A 22,370-nucleotide genomic window follows, 5' to 3' on the forward strand; every position below is an offset into this window, starting at 1 on the left:
AATAGATATTTCCTGCAACTGATCCTCAGCTCCCTCCAAGAGACCGCACGATTCCGAACCCCTCTCCTTCGTGAATACCGACGCAAAGTATTCATTCAGGAGCTCCCCCATTCCCTCCGACTCAATACACAACTCTCCACTCTTGTCCCTAAGAGGACCAATTTTCCCTCTAACTACTCTCTTGCCTCTAATATAGGAATAAAATGCCTTTGGATTTTCCTTAATCCTACCAGCCAAAGCCATTTCATGCCCTCTCTTTGCCCTTCTAATTCCCCTTTTTAGCTCCCTCCTACTCTCTCTATACTCCTCCAGCGCACTCTCCGTACCCAGTCATTTCGACCTAACATACGCCTCCCTCTTCTTCCTGACCAAGTGTTCAATACCCCCTGTAATCCACGGCTCTCTAACCCTACCTTTCCCATCCTTCCGCTTAACCGGAACATATCTCCCCTGCAACCATTTCATTTTGCCCTTAAAAGCTTCCCACTTGCCAACCGTGGACTTTCCAGCTAACAGTCCCTCCCAATCAGTGTCCTGCAGCTCCCTCCTAATCCTGCTATAGCTCGCCTTTCCCCAGTTCAGCACACTCCCGTTCGGCCGGCACTCGTCCCTTTCCATTTTTAACCTAAAGTAGACGGACTTGTGGTCACTGTTAGCCACATGTTCGCCTACCTCTACCTCTCCCACCTGCCCCGGCTCATTACCCAACACTAAATCAAGTATAGCCCCTCCCCTAGACGGACTAGTTACATGCTGCTCTAGAGACCCTTCCAAAACACATCTCACAAACTCCTCTCCCTCCGTACCCCCAGCTCTAGGCCCCCTCCAATTCACTCCAGGAAGATTAAAGTCACCCACTACAACCACTCTATTCTTCCTGCACCTGTCCAAAATGCCCCTGCAAATGCCTTCCTCCACCGACCTCGGGCTGTTGGGTAGCCTATAGTACACCCCTAGCAATGTGATCTCTCCCTTTTTATTCCTCAACTCCACCCACAGCGACTCAATCCCTGTCTCTTCCATATCGTCCTCCCTCTGCACTACTGTGATGTTTTCCTTTACTAACAGTGCCACCCCTCCACCTCTCTTCAACCCTCCTCTGTCACACCTAAAACACTTGTACCCAGAAACATTCATAGTTTGTGACAATCACCACCCAAGTTGCCGTATATACATCTTTAGGTGTTTTTGGGACTATCAATAAAAGTTAAACAATAAAACAAAAATATGCTGCATTTCATTGATTCAATATAGCAAGTAGTGTGGCTTTTACAACATTGCCTGCCAAATTGCCTTCCTTTTGCCCAACTTGTGGCTGCATTGCTTTTACTGAAACGAATAAAAGCTTTGGTCTCTCCATGAAATAATATAAACCCCATGATTGAAACTTTTGTACTTTAGCACCTATGTCAATGCTTGCTACTACTGTTTACTGAGAAGTATGGTGAGCTTAGTCACCATAGAAGGCTATAAGTAACTGCTATTCCCGCAATTAAAATGCACTTGCTCGTTGTGTTTCCCATTGCAATTGATTTATTGCCATTTGTTTAGCCAGAAGATATGTTACCATCTGTTCTGTACAGTGAATGGTGGCCTTGATTGTACATGAAGTCTATTTGTTGTCTAAATACAAGCACCAAAAATATGATGAGATATCCCCCTCTAAGATTAATTAGGAGTACTTTGCATAACTGCATAATAATAAGCCATGATCTTTTGATGCCATTTGCAGAAATGGCATCAAAACAATACGACTTGAGCACTGCATGGAGCAGGACCCGACAATGCAATAAGGAGAAAAAGAGAGAGAAAATAGCTTAAACCCATCACTTGGAATATTTTAGTTTGGAGTAGTCCCAATGAAGAACATTTGGAGAAATGTAAGCTGCCTCCTGTTCAGAAAGTGGACCCTTTGTGAAAAGGGTTAGCATTTGTTAAGGAAATACAAAAGTAATGCATGATGGGGCGTGCAGTGGACAGTGATGGAATTCTCTCCTTTCAGTCAGCTGGTAGTCAGTTTGAAAATGTTGGCAAGTAATGTGGGCTGTGTGACAATGTAGGAATGTCCAACAGGAATATTTCGGATGAGATGTCAGCCAGCTGAGATTGATATAGAAGATCTTGTTGCATGTTTAAAGAAGGGTGGGGCTAAATTTCCAGTGTCCAAGTGGAGATTAATCCCTGAACTCGCAGCACCAAACACTGAGGAACTGATTGTTCTTTTGTTGTTTGTGGGGCCTTGTGTACGAATTTGCTGCTGCATGTAGAACATAGAAAAACTACAAACAGGCCCTTCGGCCCACAAGGTGCACCAATCATATCACTACCTACTAGGCTTACCTATAATCCTCAATTCTATTAAGTCCCATGTACTCATCCAGAAGTCTCTTAAAAGACCCTATCGAATTTGCTGCCTCCACCACCGACGGCAGCCGATTCCACTCACCCATCGCTCTGAGTGCACAACGACAGTGATTACAATATTTAAAATGATTTGTTGGTCTGAGGCACTTTTGGATGTATTGTGGCCATTCAAGATGTTGTCTAGATGTGTGTCATTCTTATTTTAGTCGTATGATAAGCATTGCATTATTGGAAAGTGATAAAATACAAGATGTTTCACATTTGACGATTTATTATTTTTTATATGTTAACTAAGTGTTGGGAATACTGTCTGTGTATTTACTTCAGTGAATACTTTAGTGAAACAGTGGTGAAAGATTGTGAAGATCTGATATTTGGTGCTTTTCCACAGACTATGCTGCTTTTCATTTAATCAATCCTTCGTTGGCTTGTATGTTTCAAGCTGCGTTCTTGTTGAATTGTTGAATGGTTTTAGTTAAAAACAAAGTATGGACACTATTGCTATTAATATATTTCAATAAGCGCAGGATACGGATAGATTTTGGAAAGCTAATCCATTGTCTAATCTTGACCAGCTGGTTAACTTGGCTCTGCAGACTAGATTTCCCCTGCTGACCTTGGAATTCTGGCTGCCTGCCAACTTAGTGTCTCTAGGAAATGAAACTACTAAAGTACTTACCACAAATATTAATAAACACTTTTTCCATTGTAAATACATCTTCTTTATATTTGCTACTTAGTGAACAATGCTTCAAAATTTTTATGAACTATCACAATGAGGCCTTTTTCTAGCCACTGTTCAGGCATGACAAACTTAAACACATTGTTGTTAGTGGTATAGTAACTGCATTTTGATTGAGTCCTGAGATTTGGGAGATGGAAAGAACTCATTTTCTGCTTGTCCTTAGATTCTTATATACCGCTAAAGAACTGATGGATTGACCCAGCAGTTTAGTTCCTGGCTTCTCTACGCTGTAACTCAATTTTTGATTTTCTTCGCAAACTTGTCAATTTCCCATATTGTAACTTTGGACAGTTTTCAGGTGAAGTGGGGTTAGATGGTAGGAGATATTTGGATGAGGTATAGTTTTATCTTAAGAAATTAAATTCACATTTACAATGGAAATTGTTGCTGTAAACTTGCAATGCTGTAATTACATCCATTCACCAGTGGAGGTAGTGCAGTGCCTCTAGAGAGAAATCAAAACAAATCATAGCGCAGTTATTTAGCTGGGTTCAGTACCATCACTCAGTAGATCCAGGATTTAGTTCCCGACACTTCCAATCGTGTTGTGTTAACCAGGTCATGACAAGGGCCTTGCCTTCTGCTGTAATTCAGTTACAAGTGGTGTACTGCAGGGATCTGTTTTGGGGCCACTGCTGTTTGTCATTTTTATAAATGACCTAGGTGAGGGTGTAGAAGGGTTAGTAAATTTGCGGATGATACTAAAGTCGGAGGAATTGTAGACAGTGGGGATGGATGTTGCAATTTGCAGAGCTGGGCTGAGAGGTGGCAAATAGAGTTCAATGCGGAAAAGTGTGAGGTGATTCACTTTGGAAAGAGTAACAGAATTACAGAATATAGGGCGAATGGAAGGACTCTTGGTAGGGTCGATGAGCAGAGAGATCACGGTGTACATGTGCATAGATCCCTGAAAGTTGGCACACAGGTTGATAAGGTTGTTAAGAAGGCGTACGGTGTGTTAGCTTTTATTGGCAGAGGGATTGAATTTCGGAGCTGTGAGATCACGTTGCAACTGTACAAAACTCTGGTGCGGCCACAGTTGGAGTATTGCGTACAGTTCTGGTTGCTGCATTATAAGAAAGATGTGGAAGCATTGGAAAGGGTGCAGAGGAGGTTTACCAGGATGTTGCCTGGTATGGTGGGAAGGCCTTATGAGGAAAGGCTGAGGGACTTGAGGTTGTTTTCGTTAGAGAGAAGAAGGTTAAGAGGTGACCTAATTGAGGCATATGAGATGATCAGAGGCTTAGATAGGTTGGATAGTGAGAGCCTTTTTCCTCGTATGGTGATGGCTAACACAAGGGGACATAGCTTTAAATTGAGGGGGGATAATTATAGGGCAGATTTCAGAGGTAGGTTCTTTACTCAGAGAGTAGTAAGGGCGTGGAATGCCCTGCCTGCAGCAGTTGTGGACTCGCCAACTTTAAGGGCGTTCAAATGGTCATTGGATAGGCATATGGATAATATTGGAATAGTTTAGGTTAGAGGGTCGTTAGATTGGTTCCACTGGTCGGCGCAACATCGAGGGCCGAAGGGCCTGTACTGCACTGTTATATTCTATGTAATGTGGACAAATTAATTCCTCGAATATTCTGACATTGGGAAAACATGGTAATAAATCTGTGACATTGGCTGAAAATCACTATTGAGCCAATGACTTCAAGGATATAGGAGGACGTTATTCTCCTTGTCTTTGGTTATGTTGTAATTCTGAATATAGAGTTAACTGTAATTCAGAGTTGCTTAATGAGGACATTAGAGAAAGTACAGAGAAGTTGATAACAAAATTGAGAGAATATACGTAATCAGGAAGTGCTAGAGTGGCTGGAACAATTTTCTCTGAAGGATGACTTTAATGAAATCTTCAAAATTATAAAGGAGATTAATAGGATAGTTGTGGAGAAGATGTTTCCACTTTTGGAGAAATACATAGCTAAGCATATTTATACAATAACCTTACAACCAATTAAGAAGAGACAAACTAGCATGCCTCTATTCAATGTCCTCCATTGGTCAAAGTAAAGGTTTAAGTTTATTTGTCATGATGATATACCTTTTTCGGAATCAGAATGGATTTAACTACTTAATCTGCCATCAATAAGGAGCCAATCAAACAAGGTTTTCTTGAATCAAAGAGCAAATGCTAAACCCTAAAAAAAAAATCACAATCAGGCATTCAAATCTCATCCAGTCATTTGAGCCTACACACAAATATCAGAAATAAGTAGAGTCCAGTAAAATAAAGGTAAAAGAATATACAGTTATGAGTCCTTTGATTATCCTTGCAACATAGATTTAAGTGCTGCTGCTGACTTAGGTTGGTTGGTTTCTTGGACATGGTCAGATATAGAAGATGTTGCAATTATTCTGAGGTTTTAATTTGCTGTTCAGTTTCTGGTAGAGATGGCTTCTTGAACAGGAGACATTCTTATTCCAAAACAGAGTGGGTGGGAGAAAATAACCCTTAGCCTGTTTCCCCTGCTGAAGACTTTCTTGACATCATCTGTGTCATTTGCAATCTCTCTCAAGTGGGTTGGGCAGCTTTGTCTCGAAATACTTCAGCCATTTTCAAGAGGTTTTAGAATCATAGAGAAACTACAGCCCTTCGGCCCACAAGTTGCGCCGATCTGATCTCTACCTACTAGGCTTACCTATAACCTTCAATCCTATTAAGTCCCGTGTACTCATCCAAAAGTCTGTTAAAAGACCCTATTGAATTTGCCTCTACCACCACTGATGGCAGCCACTCACCCACCACCCTCTGAGTGAAAACTTACCCCTGACATCTCCTTTGTACCTACTCCCCAGCACCTTAAACCTGTGTCCTGTTGTGGCAGCCATTTTGGCCCTGAGGAAAATCCTCAGAGTCCACTTGATCAATACCTCTCATCATCATATACACCTCTATCAGGTCCCCTCTCATCTTTTGTCTCTCTAAGGGGAAAAGATCGAGCTCTCCCAACCTATCCACATAAAGCATGCTACCCAATCCAGGTAACATCCTTGTAAATTTCCTCTGCACCCTTTCAATGGCTTCCACATCCTTCCCTGTAGTGAGGCGACCAGCACTGAGCAGTGGTCTGACTAGGGTCATATAAATCTGCACCATTATCTCCCGACTCCTAAGCTCAGTTCCTCAATTGATGAAGGCCAGTACGCCATACGCCTTCTTAACCACATCCTCTACCTGTGAAGCCAATTTGAGAGTCCTATGAACCCAGACCCCAAGATCCTTCTGATCTTCCACACTGCTAAGAGTCTTACCCTTAATATTATATTCCTTCATCCCATTTGACCCGCCAAAATGTACCACCACACATTTATCCGGGTTGAAGTCCATTTGCCACTTCTCCACCCAGTCTTGCATCCTATCTATATCTCGCTGCAACTTCTGACATCCCTCCAAACTATCCACAACACCTCTGATCTTCGTGTCATCGGCAAACTTACCAACCCATCCCTCCACTTCCTCATCCAGGTCATTTATAAAAATCACAGAGCAAGAGTCCCAGGACAGATCCCTGGGGCACTCCACTGGTGACCCACCTCCATGCAGAAAAAGACCCATCTACAACCACTCTCTGCCTTCTGCGGGCAAGCTAGTTCTGCAGCGTCCCCTTGGATCCCATGCCCCCCCTCACTTTCTCAATAAGCCTTGCATGGGGGACCTTATCGAACGCCTTGCTGAAGTCCATATAAACACATCCACCACTCTTCCTTCGTCAATGTGTTTAGTCACATTTTCAAAGAACTCAGCCAGGCTCGTAAGACACGATCTCCCTTTAACAAAGCCATGCTGACTACTTTTGATCATACTATACTTCCCTAAATGTTTATAAATCCTGTCTCTCTCAGGATCTTTTCCATCAACTTACCAACCACTGAGGTTAGACTCACCGGTCGGTAATTTCCTGGGCTATCTCTATTCCCTTTCTTGATTATAAGAACCACATCCGCAATCCTCTGGAACCTCTCCCGTCTCCATCGATGATGCAAAGATCATTGCCAGAGGCTCTGCAATCTCTTCCCTCACCTCCCACAGTAATCTGGGGTACATCCCATCAGGTCCTGGCGACGTATCTATCTTGGTGCTATACAAAAGTTCCAACACATCCTCTTTCTTAATGTCCACATACTCCAGCTTTTCAGTCCGCCGCAAGCCTGCAGTACAACCACCAAGATCCTTTTCCACCGTGAATACCAAAGTAAAGTATTCATTGAACACCTCTGCTATTTCTACTGGTTCTATACAAACTTTCCCACCGTCACATTTTATAGGTTTTGGTGGGTCTATGGCAGCCTTTGTTTCAATATCCAATACTTTGCTTTTTTTAATGTCTCTTCTTTGGACAATTATAAGTTTTGATTGGTATCTGGATTATAGGATATAGGTGGTTAACACAGCTGCCTCATAGAACCAAGGACCTGGGTTTGATTCCAGCTGTAGATGACTCCCTGTGTGGAGTTTGTACATTCTCCCCTTGTCCTCCCACAGCTCAAAGATGCATGGATTAGTTGGCTAATCATGCTAAATTGCCCCTTAGTGTCAAGGTGGCTGCCATTCCAGGGCTGTCTGCCTCAGAGTGGACCTTGTCCAGGATGAATAGAAGAAACCAGAAGTGTTTCTAAGGGAAGTGTAAATGCTGATCAAAGCTTGAAAGACTTACCCTCCGTGGTAAAAATGACAGCAGCTTATCACAGATAGTAACTTCGTCAGTTTGGGTTTATCACCTTCCTGGCAGTGTGTGGCATCAGAGTGCTGGGCAGAGCTGTTTGGACCCCACCTGGCATCAGGAAGGCTGACACTGGAAATGAGCGCTGCTGCCTCAAATCAGGCCATTGGAGCGGAGGAACAGCTGTATCGGGAAGCATAGGGTGCCTGGAGACCAGAGGGGAGAGAGGGGCACAACAGAGGAGGAGATTCTACCCTGAGTCCAAAATCTACAGGAAGAAACAAAAAGGGCTTGGACGTGATTGAGAATCATTGCTAAAGAAGACTGTTACTGTCTGGCCAGTTGGTCACAGATATCTGTATCCTTATCAGTGCAGATCTCAGCACACAGCTGACAAAAAATTCCCTTCACAAGACTGGATAACATATCAGATTCACACTGATGGGGCATTGCAGGCTTAGGGCACTGAGTCCAGTACCTGGAGCAGACCTTCCTGCAAGAGTCTCTATCATTGTGCTGGTGTACTGCACTCTCCATAACATAGCCTCCAGAGAGAGACGCACCTTGAGGGTTGAGGCTCTGGACAACAGCTTACCAGAGAAAGAGTAGGAGGTAAGGGGCGGGGGGGAGGAATTGGAGACAGAGGACGATGATGCTGAACCAGGAGGGTTTTATTTTAATTGTTGAATTACAAATGCGGGCATCACTGGCAAGGCCAGCATTTATAGCGTATCCCTGAGTGCCCTTAGTGGTGGTGGTGAGCTTCCTTCTTGAACTGCTAGTCTGTGATAGAGCTACACCCACATTGCTGTTAGGGTGGGGGGGCCAGAATTTTGACTCAGTGACAGTGAAGGAATAGCGATATGCTTCCAAGCCTGGATGGTGTGTGACTTACAGAGGAACTTCCCACATGTTTGCTGCCATTGTCCTTCTAGATAGTAGCGATCATACGTTTGAAAGTTGCTGCTTAAGGTGCCTGAGGTAGTGGAGAGAGTGAATGTTTGTTGATGAGGTGCCAATCAAGCAGGCTTTGTCCTGGATGGTGTCGAGCTTCCTGAATGTTTGTTGGAGCTGTACTCTTCTTGCAAGTGGTGAGTATTTTGTATTCCGGACTTGCGCCTTGTAGATGGTGGAGAAGCTTTGGGGAGTCAGGAGGTAAGTTAACTTGCCGCACGATTCCTAGCCTTTAACCAGCATTTGTAGCCACAGTGTATATATGTATATGGCTAGACCAGTTGAATTTCTGGTCAGTGGTAACCCCAGGTTATTGATCGTGGTAGATTCAGCGACAGTAATGCCATTGAGTGTCAAGAAGCTATGGTTAAATTCTCATCTGAATGGAGGTGGTGACTGACTTGGCACTTGTATTTATGTAGGAAGATGTTCCATGTGCCCTCTTAATTATTTTTTCATGTCTTGCAGAAAAAGAGCATAGAGGAGACCAGTGGAGAAGGGAGTGGTGTGGAAATTCTTGAGAACAGGCCTTATGATGATGGTCCAGGTGGCTCTGGGCAGTACACCCGTAAAGTATACCATATTGGTATGCACATCCCCAGCTGGTTCAGATCTATTTTACCAAAAGCTGCACTACGTGTTGAAGAGGAGTCGTGGAATGCGTATCCCTATACCAGAACAAGGTATACGTTCACAAATGTTTTGTGTGTTCAAATAGAATTAATATATCATTGATAATCTTTGCATATAAAAAAAGCTGTTATTATTAGAAAGTGTTATTATTAGAGAAAGTGCATGGGATCCAAGGAGCTGTTGCCTTGTGGATCCAGAACTGGCTTGCCCGCAGAAGGCAGAGAGTGGTTGTGGATGGGTCTTCTTCTGCATGGAGATCGGTCACCAGTGGAGTGTCCCAGGGATCTATTCTGGGACCCTTGCTGTTTGTAATTTTCATAAATGACCTGGATGAGGAAGTGGAGGGATGGGTTGGTAAGTTTGCCAACGACACGAAGGTTGGTGGTGTTGTGAATAGTCTGGAGGGATGTCAGAAGTTGCAGTGTGACATAGGATGCAAGACTGGGCGGAGAAGTGGCAGATGGAATATGTAGTGGTCCATTTTGGCAGGTCAAACGGGATGAAGGAGTATAATATCAAGGGTAGGGCTCTTAGCGGTGTAGAGGATCAGAAGGACCTTGGGGTCTGGGTCCATAGGTCTCTTAAATCGGCCTCGCAGGTAGAGGATGTGGTTAAGAAGGCGTGTGGTGTTCTGGCCTTCATCAATCGAGGGATTGAGTTTAGGAGTCGGGAGATAATGCCACTTAGTGATGCCCAAGACCCCTTAGGGTCTTTATAAGACCCTAGTCAGACCCCACTTGGAGCACTGTGCTCAGTTATAGTCGCTTCATTACAGGAAGGATGTGGAAGCTGTTGAAAGGATGCAGAGGAGATTTACAAGGACGTTGCCTGGATTGGGTGGCATGCCTTATGAGGATAAGTTGAGGGGGCTCGTTTTCCCTGGAGAAACGAAGGATGAAAGGTGACCTGATAGAGGTTTATAAGATGCTGAGAGGTATAGATCGGGTGGATTCTGAGCCTATTTCACAGGGCTGAAAATGGTCGCTACGAGAGGACACAGGTTTAAGGTACAGAGGAGATGTCAGGGGTAAGTTTTTCACTCAGAGGGTGGTGGGTGCGTGGAATCGGCTGCTGTCAGTGGTGGTGGAGGCAAATTTGATGGGGTCTTTTAAGAGACTTCTGGATGAGTATATGGGACTTAATAGGATTGACGGTTATAGGTAAGCCTAGTAGGTAGGGATATGATCGGCGCCATGTGGGCTGAAGGGCCAGTTTGTGCTGTAGTTATTCTGTGTTCTATTAAGCATTAATTAAACTAATTTATGTCACCCCTCTGAGCTTATTCTTGCTTTTGGATATTAAAATTATTGATATTCTACCACCATGCATCTTTTTAAAATTCATTTGTGGCACATGGGCATCACGGGCTGACCAGCATTTATTGCCCATCCCTGGTTGTCTTTGGAGGGCAGTTGAGAGTCAATCACATTGCTGTGGCTCTGGAGTCACATGTAGGCCATCCCGGGTAAGGATGACGGATTTCCTTCCCTAAAGGATATGAGTGAACTAGATGGGTTTTTCCGACAATCGACAGTGGTTTCATGATTATCCATAGATTCTTAATTCCACATATATTTTATTGAATTCACATTCCACCACCTGCCATGGCTGGATTTGAACCTGGGTCCTTGGAATATTAGCTGGTTTTCTGAATTAATAGTCTAGCGATAAGACCATTAGGCCATCGCCTCCCCATGTCTAGTCGACCTTTCTGAACTCAAGTGCAGCGACTGAGTCAGACTGTAGCTTGAGATTCTCGGTTGCCTGTGAAGCTTCTGGCTGGTGGTGGTTCTCTCCTTAAGCTGCTACTTTTGTCTCAGAGTAATGTTGCTAAGTAAATACACATTACATTTATCTATGGACTTCTTCAGGATTATAGGAATTGAAAGATATTCAAAAAAAGTTGAAATTTTTCTCGGATAAGTTGCATTGTTTCAAGTTGAGCTTTTGTAGTTTGAGATGGGGCTGGATGTTTAGTGTTGGTTTGGAGTGGGAATGGAGGCAGGCATTAAAAATTCTGCTGTCAGCCTTTGTACCAGTTCCCTCGACTCAGTCCCACATCTAAGCTATTTTTGTGGCGGTGAGTTGGGGCTACAGAGCTACACGACAAAGCAACACTTTCCAAGTGATCTCCAGATTCCCGGAGATGACATGTGCCACTTAAACTGCCTGGAGGCAGCCTTTCATTAGCAGACTTGGGGCCCCAGTCCTCGAGGCCGGTCTAAATTTCCTTCCTACCTGCCTGAGAGCAGAGGGGCTCCAACAGTGGCGATGTGGTTGCAAAAGCCCTAATCAGTCCTTGCATTTCTAAATGCCTGTAGATCTGTCTCTCAGAATATTTTATAACAACTTATCCATGACCGATGTTTGGCTCACCGACTTGGCTCACAGGCTTTCCCCTGCAACCCTCCTTAAACAAAGGCACAACATTTGCCACCCTCTAATCTACAGGCACCTCCTCTGGCTGTTGATGATTCAAATATCTTTGCTAGGGGATCCGCAATTTCCTCCTAGCCTTCCACAACATCCTGGGATGTACTTTATCAGCTACCAGGGATTCATCTATCTTGATGCACTTTCAGACTTCCAGCACCACCACCTCTGTAATATGTACACTCCTCAAGACGTCACTATTTATTTCTCCAAGTTCCCTAACACCCACGACTTTCTCAACCTGAAATACTGATGAGAAATATTCATTTAGAATCTCATCCATCTCTTGTGGATCTGCACGTAGGTGACCTTGTTGATCCTTAAGAGGCCGTACTCTCTCCCCAGTTACTCTTTTGCCCTTTATGTACTTGTAGAAGCTCTTTGGATTTTCCTTTGAACATTGAAAATAAGTGTTCTAGTTTGATGCCTCAGGGATTGTTTTGTTGCTTGGCACTGGGTGAAAGTGATGATTATCAAATTATGGATTTTGATGGTGTAAATGAAACAGAATGGTTGTTCAGTTGTCAGTGTCAGCCCTAAAATATGTACAAAATTGCAATCATCTTTTATCTGCCTTGTTTTTTGTAATGTTGCTTTTTGGTACTGAGACCAGACAATGACAGCAAGGTCATCAGCCCAGGGTGTAAAGACCAAATACAAATTCAGAAACATCATCTACCTCTATCCAGTGTTATTCACCTGATGAAGGAGCAGCGGTCCGAAAGCTTCTGATTCCAAATAAACCTGTTGGACTTTAACCTGGTGTTGCGAGATTTCTTACTGTGCTACCGGAGCTGCAGTTACATTGCAGTTATCTGAGGTTTGACACTGTCTGAAACAGGAAGGATGCTGCTGACATTATTTGGCTACTGCTGCCTGGCACTTGAATTGTACTGTCTATGAGGTAATATCTTGAGATGAATAGAAGCTAGTTAGCAGATAGGAAGCAATGAGTTGGCATAAATGCTGATTGGCAGTCAGTGACTGGTAGGGTTTCGCAGGGATCTGTGCTAGGACCCAACAGTTCACGTTATTTATTAATGATTTGGAAGAGGGAACTGAATGTTTTATCTCCAAATTTGCAGATGATACAAAGTTGGGTGGGAGGGGGAGCTGTAAGGAGGATACAGAGATGCTTCAGTGTGATTTGGACAGGCTGAGGGTGTAGGCATCTGCATGGCAGATAAATGTGAAGTGTGGTAGCAATAATAGGGAGACAGATTAATACTTGAATGGGTATAAATTGAGAGAGGTGAATACTCAATGAAACCTTGGAGTTCTCGTGCATCAGTCACTGAAAATAAGTGTGCAGGTACAGCAGGCAGTAAAGAAGGTAAATGGTAAGTTGGCCTTCATAGCGAAAGTATAGGGCATTGGTGAGGTCACATTGTGTGCAGTTTTGGTGTCCTTGCTATAGAGGGAGTACACGAAGGTTTACCAGGCTGATTCCGGGGACGGTAAAGTAGTTCTGTCATATGAGAAGAGATTTAGTCAGTTAGGATTATTAAAGTTAAAGTTGATTTATTAGCCACAGGTAAGCTTACAGTCACACTGCAATGAAGTTGCTGTGAAAATCTCCTATTCACCACACTCCGGCGCCTGTTCGGGTACACTGAGGGAGAATTTAGCATGGCCAGTCCACCTAACCTGCACATTTTTGAACTGTGGGAGGAAATAGCACCCTGAGACCCATGTAGACAAGGGGATAATGTGTAAACTCCACACAGACAGTAACCCAAGCCAGGAATCGAACACCAGTCCCTGGCACTGTGAGGTAGCAGTGCTAACCATTGTGCCACTTCACTGGAGTTTAGAGAAGAGTGAGAGGGGATCTCATAAAAACTTATAAAACTCTAACAGGGTTAGACAGGATAGATTCAGAAAGAACGTTCCCAATGGTGGCGGGAGTCCCGAATTAAGGATAATAGTTTCAGGATAAGGAGTAAACCTTTTAGAACTGAGGTGAGGAGAAATTTCTTCACCCAGAGGGTGGTGAATGTGTGGAGTTCACTACCACAGAAAGTAGCTGAGGCCAGAACATTGTCTGATTTCAAGAAGAAATTAGATATACCTCTTGGAGGCTAAAGGGATTGAGGGATATGGGAGGAAGCGGGGATCAGGATATTGAATTTGAGGTGGCGCAGTGGTTAGCACTGCTGCCTCATAGCGCCAGGGACGCGGGTTCAGTTCCGGCCTTGGGTCGCTGTCTGTGTGGAGTTTGCACATTCTTCCCATATTTGCGTGGGTTTCCTCCAGGTGCTCTGGTTTCCCCCTCAGTCTAGAGATGTGGAGGTTACGTTGATTGGCCTTACTAAATTGCCCCTTAGTGTCGGGGGACTGGAAGGGTAAATATATGGGTTATGGGGATAGGGCGGGAATGTGGCCGGTGCAGACTCATTGGGCCAAATAGCTTCCTTCTAAACTGTAGATTCTATGATCAGCCATTATCAAGATGAATGGCAGAGTAGGCTCACAGGGCCGAATGGCCTACTCCTACTTCTAGTTTCTATCTCTCTTGAAAGCCTCAACTGAATCAGCCTCCACTCAAGCAGTATCCTCCAGATTCTAACTACATGCTGCATAGAAATGTTTTTTCTCTTGTCTTCATTGCTTCTTTTGCCATTCACTTTTAAATTGGTCCTTCCAACAAAGGGAGTAGTTTCTCTCCATCTGCTCTGTTTAAATCCCTCATGGTTTTGAACACCTCTCATCTCACTTTTTTTTTAAAGACAATAACTCCAACTTTTCCAATCTATCCACATAACCAAAATCTGTCAATCCTTTCTGTATTCTTTCAAAAGCCTTCCCAGAACTTGCTGTCCAGAATTAGGCACGTAGTCCAGTTGCGGTCAAACCAGTGTTTTCTAAAGTTTCGTTGCAACCTTGCAACCTCTTTGCTGTTGTATTTTATATTAAAAAGCCAAGTTTTTTTCTTGAAAAAATAGTCAAAAGTTAAATAGATATCTCAGAAATGCTTTTTGTAAATAAAGCTAAAATACGGCAGACGCTGGCGATCTGAAATAAAAACCAGAACTTAGCTGGTCTGGCAGCATCTGTGGAGAGAGAAACAGTTAATGTTTCAAGCCCAATATGATTCCTGTTTGGAACCGAGGAGTAGGAATGTGATGTATTTTATGTTATTGCAAAAGAAGGAAGAGGCAGGTGGAGCAAATGAGAAGGTCAAGGAGGGAAGGGGAAATTAAATGACAAATATGTTATAGAATGCAAGGCAAAGGGATTGGTAATGAGAGCATGAAATACAAAGAGCAATGGTCCAGAGTAGGTGTCAATAACAGAATAAAGGTCAGCGCTGTCTCAAAGCAAAATGGGAGAACATGATTCAGACTGACGTTTGGGTGGAAGTTAATGGGGGAATGTTCGAAATGGAGAACTGGGTTCATGGTCTGGTTTCTGAACTCAGTTTTGAGTTGAGAAGGCTGTAAAATACTGAGTAGAAGTTGAGATACTGATCCTCTGGCTTCCGTTGGGTTTTGCTGGAACATTGCAGCAGGCTGAGTACAGAAACATAACAGCAAAGCTGTTTGTAAAGTCTGTCCTAGATAGAAATGTTTGTATAAACTCTAGAAACAGCACATAATATTCTAAAGTATCTTTTGGCAATGAGTTGCTGTGAAAAGTTCTGTCATTCTTGTGTCAAAACAACTGACTTATTGAAATTGCACCACAATATATTTTAAAGCTTACTGTTGATTTCATGCCAGTAAAATAGCACAGTGTTAGTTGTACTTAGGCACGAGGAGGTATGCAAGTTCTCAGCATGTTGCAGGAAAGCTCACTGCTTTATTGCTCTAATTGTTTAATTATCCAGATATGGATACCTGTACAAAATTATTTTTTAATTTCTTTATGGATGTGGGCAGCACCAGCTGGACCAATATGAATTTCCCATTCCTAATCTACCCTTGAGTAAACTTTGGTGAGCTGCCTTTTTGAATCGTTGCAGTCCATGTAATATAGATAGACCCATAGTACTGTTAGAGAGGGACTTCTACGATTTTGACCCAGCGACAGTGCAGGAACGACCGATATATTTCCAAATCAGGATGGTGAGTGACTTGGAGGGGCGCTTCCAGGTGGTGGTGTTCACAGGTATATATACTGCTCTTGTCCTAGATGATAGAGATCTTGGGTTTGGAAGGTGCACTGCTGCCACTGTGCATTGTTGGTGGAGAGTGCGTGTTCAAGGTGGTGGCTGAAATGCCAATTAAGCAGAATGCTTTGTCCTGGATGGTGTCAAACTTCCATTGTGTGGCTGGAGCTGCACTCATCCAAGGAAGTGGAAAGTATTCCATCATGTTCCTGACTTGTGCCTCAGGGATTGTGGACAGGCTTTGGGGAGTCACTTCCCTCAGAATTCTTGGCCTCTGACCTGATTTTGTAGCCACAATGTTTATATGGCTAGTCTAGTTCATTTTCTGGTCAAAGGTAGCCCCCAGGATTTTGATGGAACTTTAATACAGAGGTTCCATTCCAAGATGTAATTTGTAAGTAACACTGAAGGTTATAATGAAACAACATTAAGTTTTTTTAAAGTTTATTTATTAGTATTACAAGTAGGCTTACATTCACACTGCAGTGAAGTTACTGTGAAAATCCCCTTGTCACCACACTCTACCTATTCAGGTACACGGAGGGAGAATTTATCATGGCCAATACACTTGCCCAGCATGTCTTTCGGACTGTGGGAGGAAACTGGAACACCCAGTGTTAACGCACGCAGACATCGGGAGAATGTGCAAATTCTGTGCAAACAGTGATCCAAGCCGGGAATCGAACCCTAGTCCCTGGCGCTGTGAAGCAGCAGTGCTAACTACTACGCCACCATGCAGTCCATAATTTTATTATCGATATGTAATCGTTGTTCTTGATAATATTGGTCATTATTTTGCAACCACTGGAGGGACTGATTGTGGACAAGTCCCCAGGACCGGATGGAATGCATCCGAGGGTTCTGAAAGAAATGGCGGAGGTGATAGTGGATGCCTTGGTGGTTATTTTCCAAACGTCGCTGGATTCCGGGGAAGTGCCGGAAGATTGGAAAACGGCTAATGTTACGCCGTTGTTTAAGAAGGGTGGCAGGCAAAAGGCAGGGAATTATAGGCCGGTTAGTTTAACGTCTGTTGTAGGTAAAATGTTAGAATCCGTCATCAAGGAGGAAATAGCGAGGCATCTTGAGGGGAATTGCTTGATAGAGCAGACGCAGCACGGTTTCGTTAAGGGGAAGTTGTGTCTGACAAATTTATTGGAGTTCTATGAGGATGTGTCTAGGGCGGTGGATAGAGGAGAGCCGATGGATGTGGTCTTTCTTGATTTTCAGAAGGCGTTTGACAAGGTACCTCACAAGAGGTTATTGCAGAAGTTAAGGTGGCATGGAGTTGGGGTGTTAGCATGGATGGATGATTGGTTGTCAAATAGGAGGCAGAGAGTGGGGGTCAATGGGTGCTATTTGGATTGGCGGTTGGTGACTAGTGGAGTGCCCCAGGGGTCGGTGCTGGGGCCTCAGCTATTTACCATTTATATAGATGATCTGGAGGAGGGAACCGAGTGTATGGTGTCGAAATTTGCTGATGACACCAAGATTGGTGGAACGGTAAATTGTGCGGAGGGTGGGGAGAGTCTGCAGAAGGATCTAGATCGGCTGGGCGAATGGGCCAGGAACTGGCAAATGGAATTTAATGTTGGCAAGTGCGAGGTGGTCCACTTTGGTAGGAATAATGGTAGGAAGGACTATTACTTACGTGGTGAAAAACTGCAGCAGGCGACGGTGCAGAGGGACCTCGGGGTCCTTGTGCATGAGTCGCAAAAACCCAGGCTGCAGGTGCAGCAGGTGGTCAGGAAGGCGAATGGGATGCTGGGCTTCATAGCGAGGGGGATTGAATATAAAAGTAGGGAGGTCTTGCTGCAGCTGTATAGGGCATTGGTGAGGCCGCAGCTGGAGTACTGTGTGCAGTTTTGGTCACCGCACTTACGCAAGGATATTTTGGCCTTGGAGGGAGTGCAGAGGAGGTTTACTAGGCTGATGCCGGAGTTGAGGGGGTTGAGCTATGAGGAGAGGCTGAATAAACTAGGCTTGTACTCGTTAGAGTTTAGAAGGATGAGGGGAGATCTCATTGAGACATATAAGATGATGAATGGGATGGATAGGATAGAGGTGGAGAGACTCTTCCCGCTCAGAAAGGACAGTAGGACTTGGGGGCACAGCCTCAAGATAAAGGGGGGGGCGGTTTAGAACGGAGTTGAGGACGAACTTCTTCACTCAAAGGGTGGTGAATCTCTGGAATTCTCTGCCCGTTGAAGAGGTGGAGGCTGCCTCGCTAAATATTTTTAAGAACATAAGAGATAGTAGCAGGAGTAGGGTTTTTGATAAGCGAGGGGATTAAGGGTTATGGGGAGAGGGCGGGAATGTGGAACTGAGCCACGACAGATCAGCCATGATCTTATTGAATGGCAGGGCAGGCTCGAAGGGCTAGATGGCCTACTCCTGCTCCTATTTCTTATGTTCTAACCACCATTTATTTCTTATTTAAAATGAATCTGACAGTATCCTGTACCAACTACTATGAAGAGACTAAATAGACTGGGTCTGTACTCATTGGAGTTTAGAAGGATGAGGGAGGATCTTATAGAGACGTATAAGATAATGAAGGGGATGGATCGGGTAGAGGTAGAGAGATTCTTCCCGCTTAGAAAGGACAGCAGGACTAGAGGGTACAGCCTCAAGATAAGGGGGGGGGGGCAGTTTAGAACGGAGGAACTTCTTCATTCAAAGGGTGGTGAATCTCTGAAATTCTCTGCCCGTTGAAGTGGTAGAAGCTACCTTGCTAAATATATTTAAGTCACGGGTAGATAGGTTTTTGACAGACAAGGGAATTAAGGGTTGTGGGGAGAAAGCAGGAAAGTGGAACTGATCCACTTCAGATCAGCCACGATCTTATTGAATGGCGGGGCAGGCTCGAAGGGCTAGATGGCCTACTCCTGCTCCTATTTCTTATGTTCTTAACTAGATTTCTCTGAAATCGCTATGCACACCAACAGACATAATTTGGTGTCTGCGGTTTACCCAAGAAAGACATTTATCCAAATAAAATTACACGCACTTACTATAGTATTATTTAGTCATATATCTCTGTCTCTGTGGTAAGATTGACATTTACTGTATGTCATCTCTTTTTAACTATCTGAGATTGCCACGTAATGAATGTATGGGCTGGATTTGTAATTTGTAGACTACGTCCATTCTTAGCAAAAATCTACATGTTATATAATTGCTTTATTTCTAATAAAGATTTAAAGCCTTAATGTTCCAACTGGGTGCACTTTCTATCGGACAGCCTTTATTTGGAAACAGACTTACAGCACTATTGGCTGATTCAGCTTATGCCTACTCTTTGTTAGAGCAATTAAAAAGCTTATCTCATTTCACTGCCCTCTCCCCAATGCCCAAATCAACCTGCCACTTCAAGTATTTATCCTTGGTTCCCATAAAAGTTCCAGTGATCTCTGTCTCACCTCTTACTCCATGTAACTGCTGTGAAATTTCTCTGACACCTCTGTCAATTTTAAATTTGTGATCTCGTGTCACTGTCACCCCAAGCCGAGGAAATAATCTTTTCCTTCTCCAAAATATCGTTACAAATCTGCTTTTAATCTTCTCTGCTCCAGTGTAAATGATTCAAATATCTCGTGTATTTTCAAAGATATAATTTCAAATCCCTGGCATTAGCTTAGTGATTTTTTTTCTGGATGCTTCCAAAACTTTAAGGTCCAATCCGTAAAATTGCAAACTGTACTCTAACCATGCCCCAATAAATGTTAAAAGTTAGTGTTGCAAGTAGGCTTACATTAACACTGCAATGAAGTTAATGTGAAAATCTCCTAGTTGGCACACTCTGGCACCTGTTCAGGCACACTGAGGGAGAATTTAGCATGGCCAATGCATCTAACCAGCGTATCTTTCGGACAGTGGGAGGAAACCAGAAATAGGATAATAAATAATGCTGACAATAGGGTAATAAATATTTTATAGTGGTCAAGACTGGGGACCTGTGTGGGAAATTGTGCCCTTCTGCTTCTCCAGTGGAAACCATGCTTTTACAGGAATGGTATTTAAGCAATTTGTCAAAGGTTAAAGGTGAAATAGCTGGGTCTTTTGCAGAAATGATTTTCACCTTTGCAATTTCTGTTGCAGATACACCTGTCCCTTTGTGGAAAAGTTTTCCATCGATATTGAAACATATTATAAATCTGATTCAGGCGACCAGGCCAATGTATTTAACCTTTCAACTGTTGAAAAAAGACAGAGGACAATTGGTACAGTATTTGCTTTCTTTTTGTTCAATATGGTTATGTCAATAAACCTTTGGTGATGGAAGGAAACTAATTAAAGAAGATGCCAAATAAAGTTCACACAGTATTAGTTTGTATTAGTTAATAAATTGTATTAGTTTAATTAAATAATTTCATGGAATAGATGCATGATTTGCTTCATACTGAGAGGTACAATGCTGGATAGTTTTATGCTGGTTTGTCAGTTACAGGCCTAAACCTACTGCTCAGTTAGACTGGTCGAAATTTGCCAGTCTTAGGCCAGTTTCCTGGGTTAGATGTGAAGCTGTGGTAGCATACTGCAATTTTAATAAATAGGAGATATCATCAACATGTCATTCCCTGATGTGACTGCATCTTTTGCATCCCTTTGTATATAAAATTCTCTATTGAAAAAAGACTTGAGTTTATGTAGTGCTTTTCATGACTACTAGATGTCTTAAAGTGTTTAACTTTTTGAAGTCTAGTCACTATTGTCGTGTGGGAAATGTAACAGCCAATTTGCACACAGCAAACTCCCACAAACAGCAATGTATTATCAATCAAATAATGTGTTCCTTGCGATGTTGATTAAGGGATAAATATTGCCCAGGATACCAGGGATAAATCCTCTACTCTTTTTCAGAGTAGTGCCACGGAATCTATTACATCCACTTGAGATGGCAGATGAAGTCCTGGTTTAATCTTTCATCCAACAATGCAGCCCTCAGCGACTGTACCAGAGTGTCAGCCTAGACTTTGGTGCTTAAACCATGAAGTGGGACTTTTATTTGGAAGTCTTCATATTATAAATAAAGTCGCATTGGAAAAAAAAACTTTAGTGACCACCTAAAGCATCCAGTACATTTTCATATTTGGAGCCTCAGGCAATGTTCACCATTTTTAGTATTTCATTCCCAGTTAGATTTTCCATCTGAACAAAAACAAATGGTTTATTAGCAATATTGTCTATTTTGACATTGCTGTGTCAAGCATTTGGGGTAATATTCAGCAGGGCAGAGATGAACACCATGCACCATTCTCAACGTGTTGCAGCTAACACTTGGTATCCTTTTAAATCAAAACTAAATGTTGGCTTCAGTCAGGTCAAATGTGACTTACCCGGAGACTCCACAACCCCAAAATGTCTTGTTTGAAGGTCAGGCCTTTTCAGTGTTGTGTAAAATACCCAATACATTGCAGTTCAGCGAATCCAAGCATTCACATTCTTTCAGAAAGGGTTTGACAAAGCCCTGCATAAGAGATTATCACGCAAGATTAAAGCGCATGGGATTGGGGCAAGTGTATTGAGACGGATAGAAAACTGGTTGGCAGAGAAGAAACGAAGAGTAGGAATTAATGGATGCTTTTCTAATTGGCAGGCAATAACTAGTGGGGTGCCACAGGCATTGGTGCTGGGACCCAGTTATTCACAAAATATATATTAATGATTTGGATGAGGAAACAAAATATAACATTTCTAAGCTTGCAGATGATTGCAACTGTGACGAGGATACAGAGATCCTTCAGAATGATCTGAACAGGTTAGGCGAGTGGGCAAATCAATGGCAGATGCAGTATAATTTGGATGAATGTGAAGTTATTTACTTTGGAAGCAAAAACAAGAAGGGAGATTACTACCTGAATGGCTGTAAATTGGGAGAGGGGAGTGTGCAGCGGGACCTGGGTGTGCTTTTGCACACTGAAGGTAAGCGTGCAGGTGGTAAAGAAGGCAAATGGCATGTTGGCCTTCATTGCGAGAGGTTTCGAATACAGGAGCAAGGATGTCATAGAGTCATAGAAATGTACAGCATGGAAACAGGCCCTTCAGCCCAACTTGTCCATGCCGCCCTTTTTAGAACCTCTAAACTAATCCCAGTTGTCTGCATTTGGCCCATATCTCTCTATACCCATTGTACCAATCTAACTGTCTAAATGCTTTTTAAAAGACAAAATTGTACCAGCCTCTACTACTACCTCTGGCAGCTTGTTCCAGACACTCACCACCCCCTGTGTGAAAAAATTGCCCCTCTGAACACTTTTGTATCTCTCCCCTCTCACCTTAAACCTATAGTTTTGAACTCTCCTATCTTTGGGAGAAGATATTGACGATCTAGCTGATCTGTGCCCCTCATTTTATAGACCTGTATAAGATTAACCCTCAGCCTCCTACGGTCCAGAGAGACAAGTCCCAGTCTATCCAGCCTCTCCTCATAACTCAATCCATCAAGTCCTGGTAGCATCCT

At 43.2% G+C, this 22,370-nt stretch overlaps 1 protein-coding gene across 9 annotated transcripts in view; it reads left to right on the forward strand.

The window, feature by feature from the left end:
- The window catches only part of pitpnm2 (phosphatidylinositol transfer protein, membrane-associated 2), a 496,848-nt gene that overhangs the window by 362,146 nt on the left and 112,332 nt on the right, over nt 1-22,370 (forward strand). For all 9 annotated transcript variants that reach the window (XM_080207949.1, XM_080207955.1, XM_080207957.1 and 6 more), the window contains 2 exons: nt 9,202-9,416; nt 20,009-20,130. In XM_080207949.1, the coding sequence (XP_080064075.1) occupies nt 9,202-9,416; nt 20,009-20,130 (337 nt within the window). The remainder of the gene's footprint in view (nt 1-9,201; nt 9,417-20,008; nt 20,131-22,370) is intronic.

This window comes from Carcharhinus amblyrhynchos, chromosome 20 (assembly GCF_965287045.1).
Source record: "Carcharhinus amblyrhynchos chromosome 20, sCarAmb.v2.hapA, whole genome shotgun sequence".
In the NCBI taxonomy this organism is placed as follows: Eukaryota; Metazoa; Chordata; class Chondrichthyes; order Carcharhiniformes; family Carcharhinidae; genus Carcharhinus; species Carcharhinus amblyrhynchos.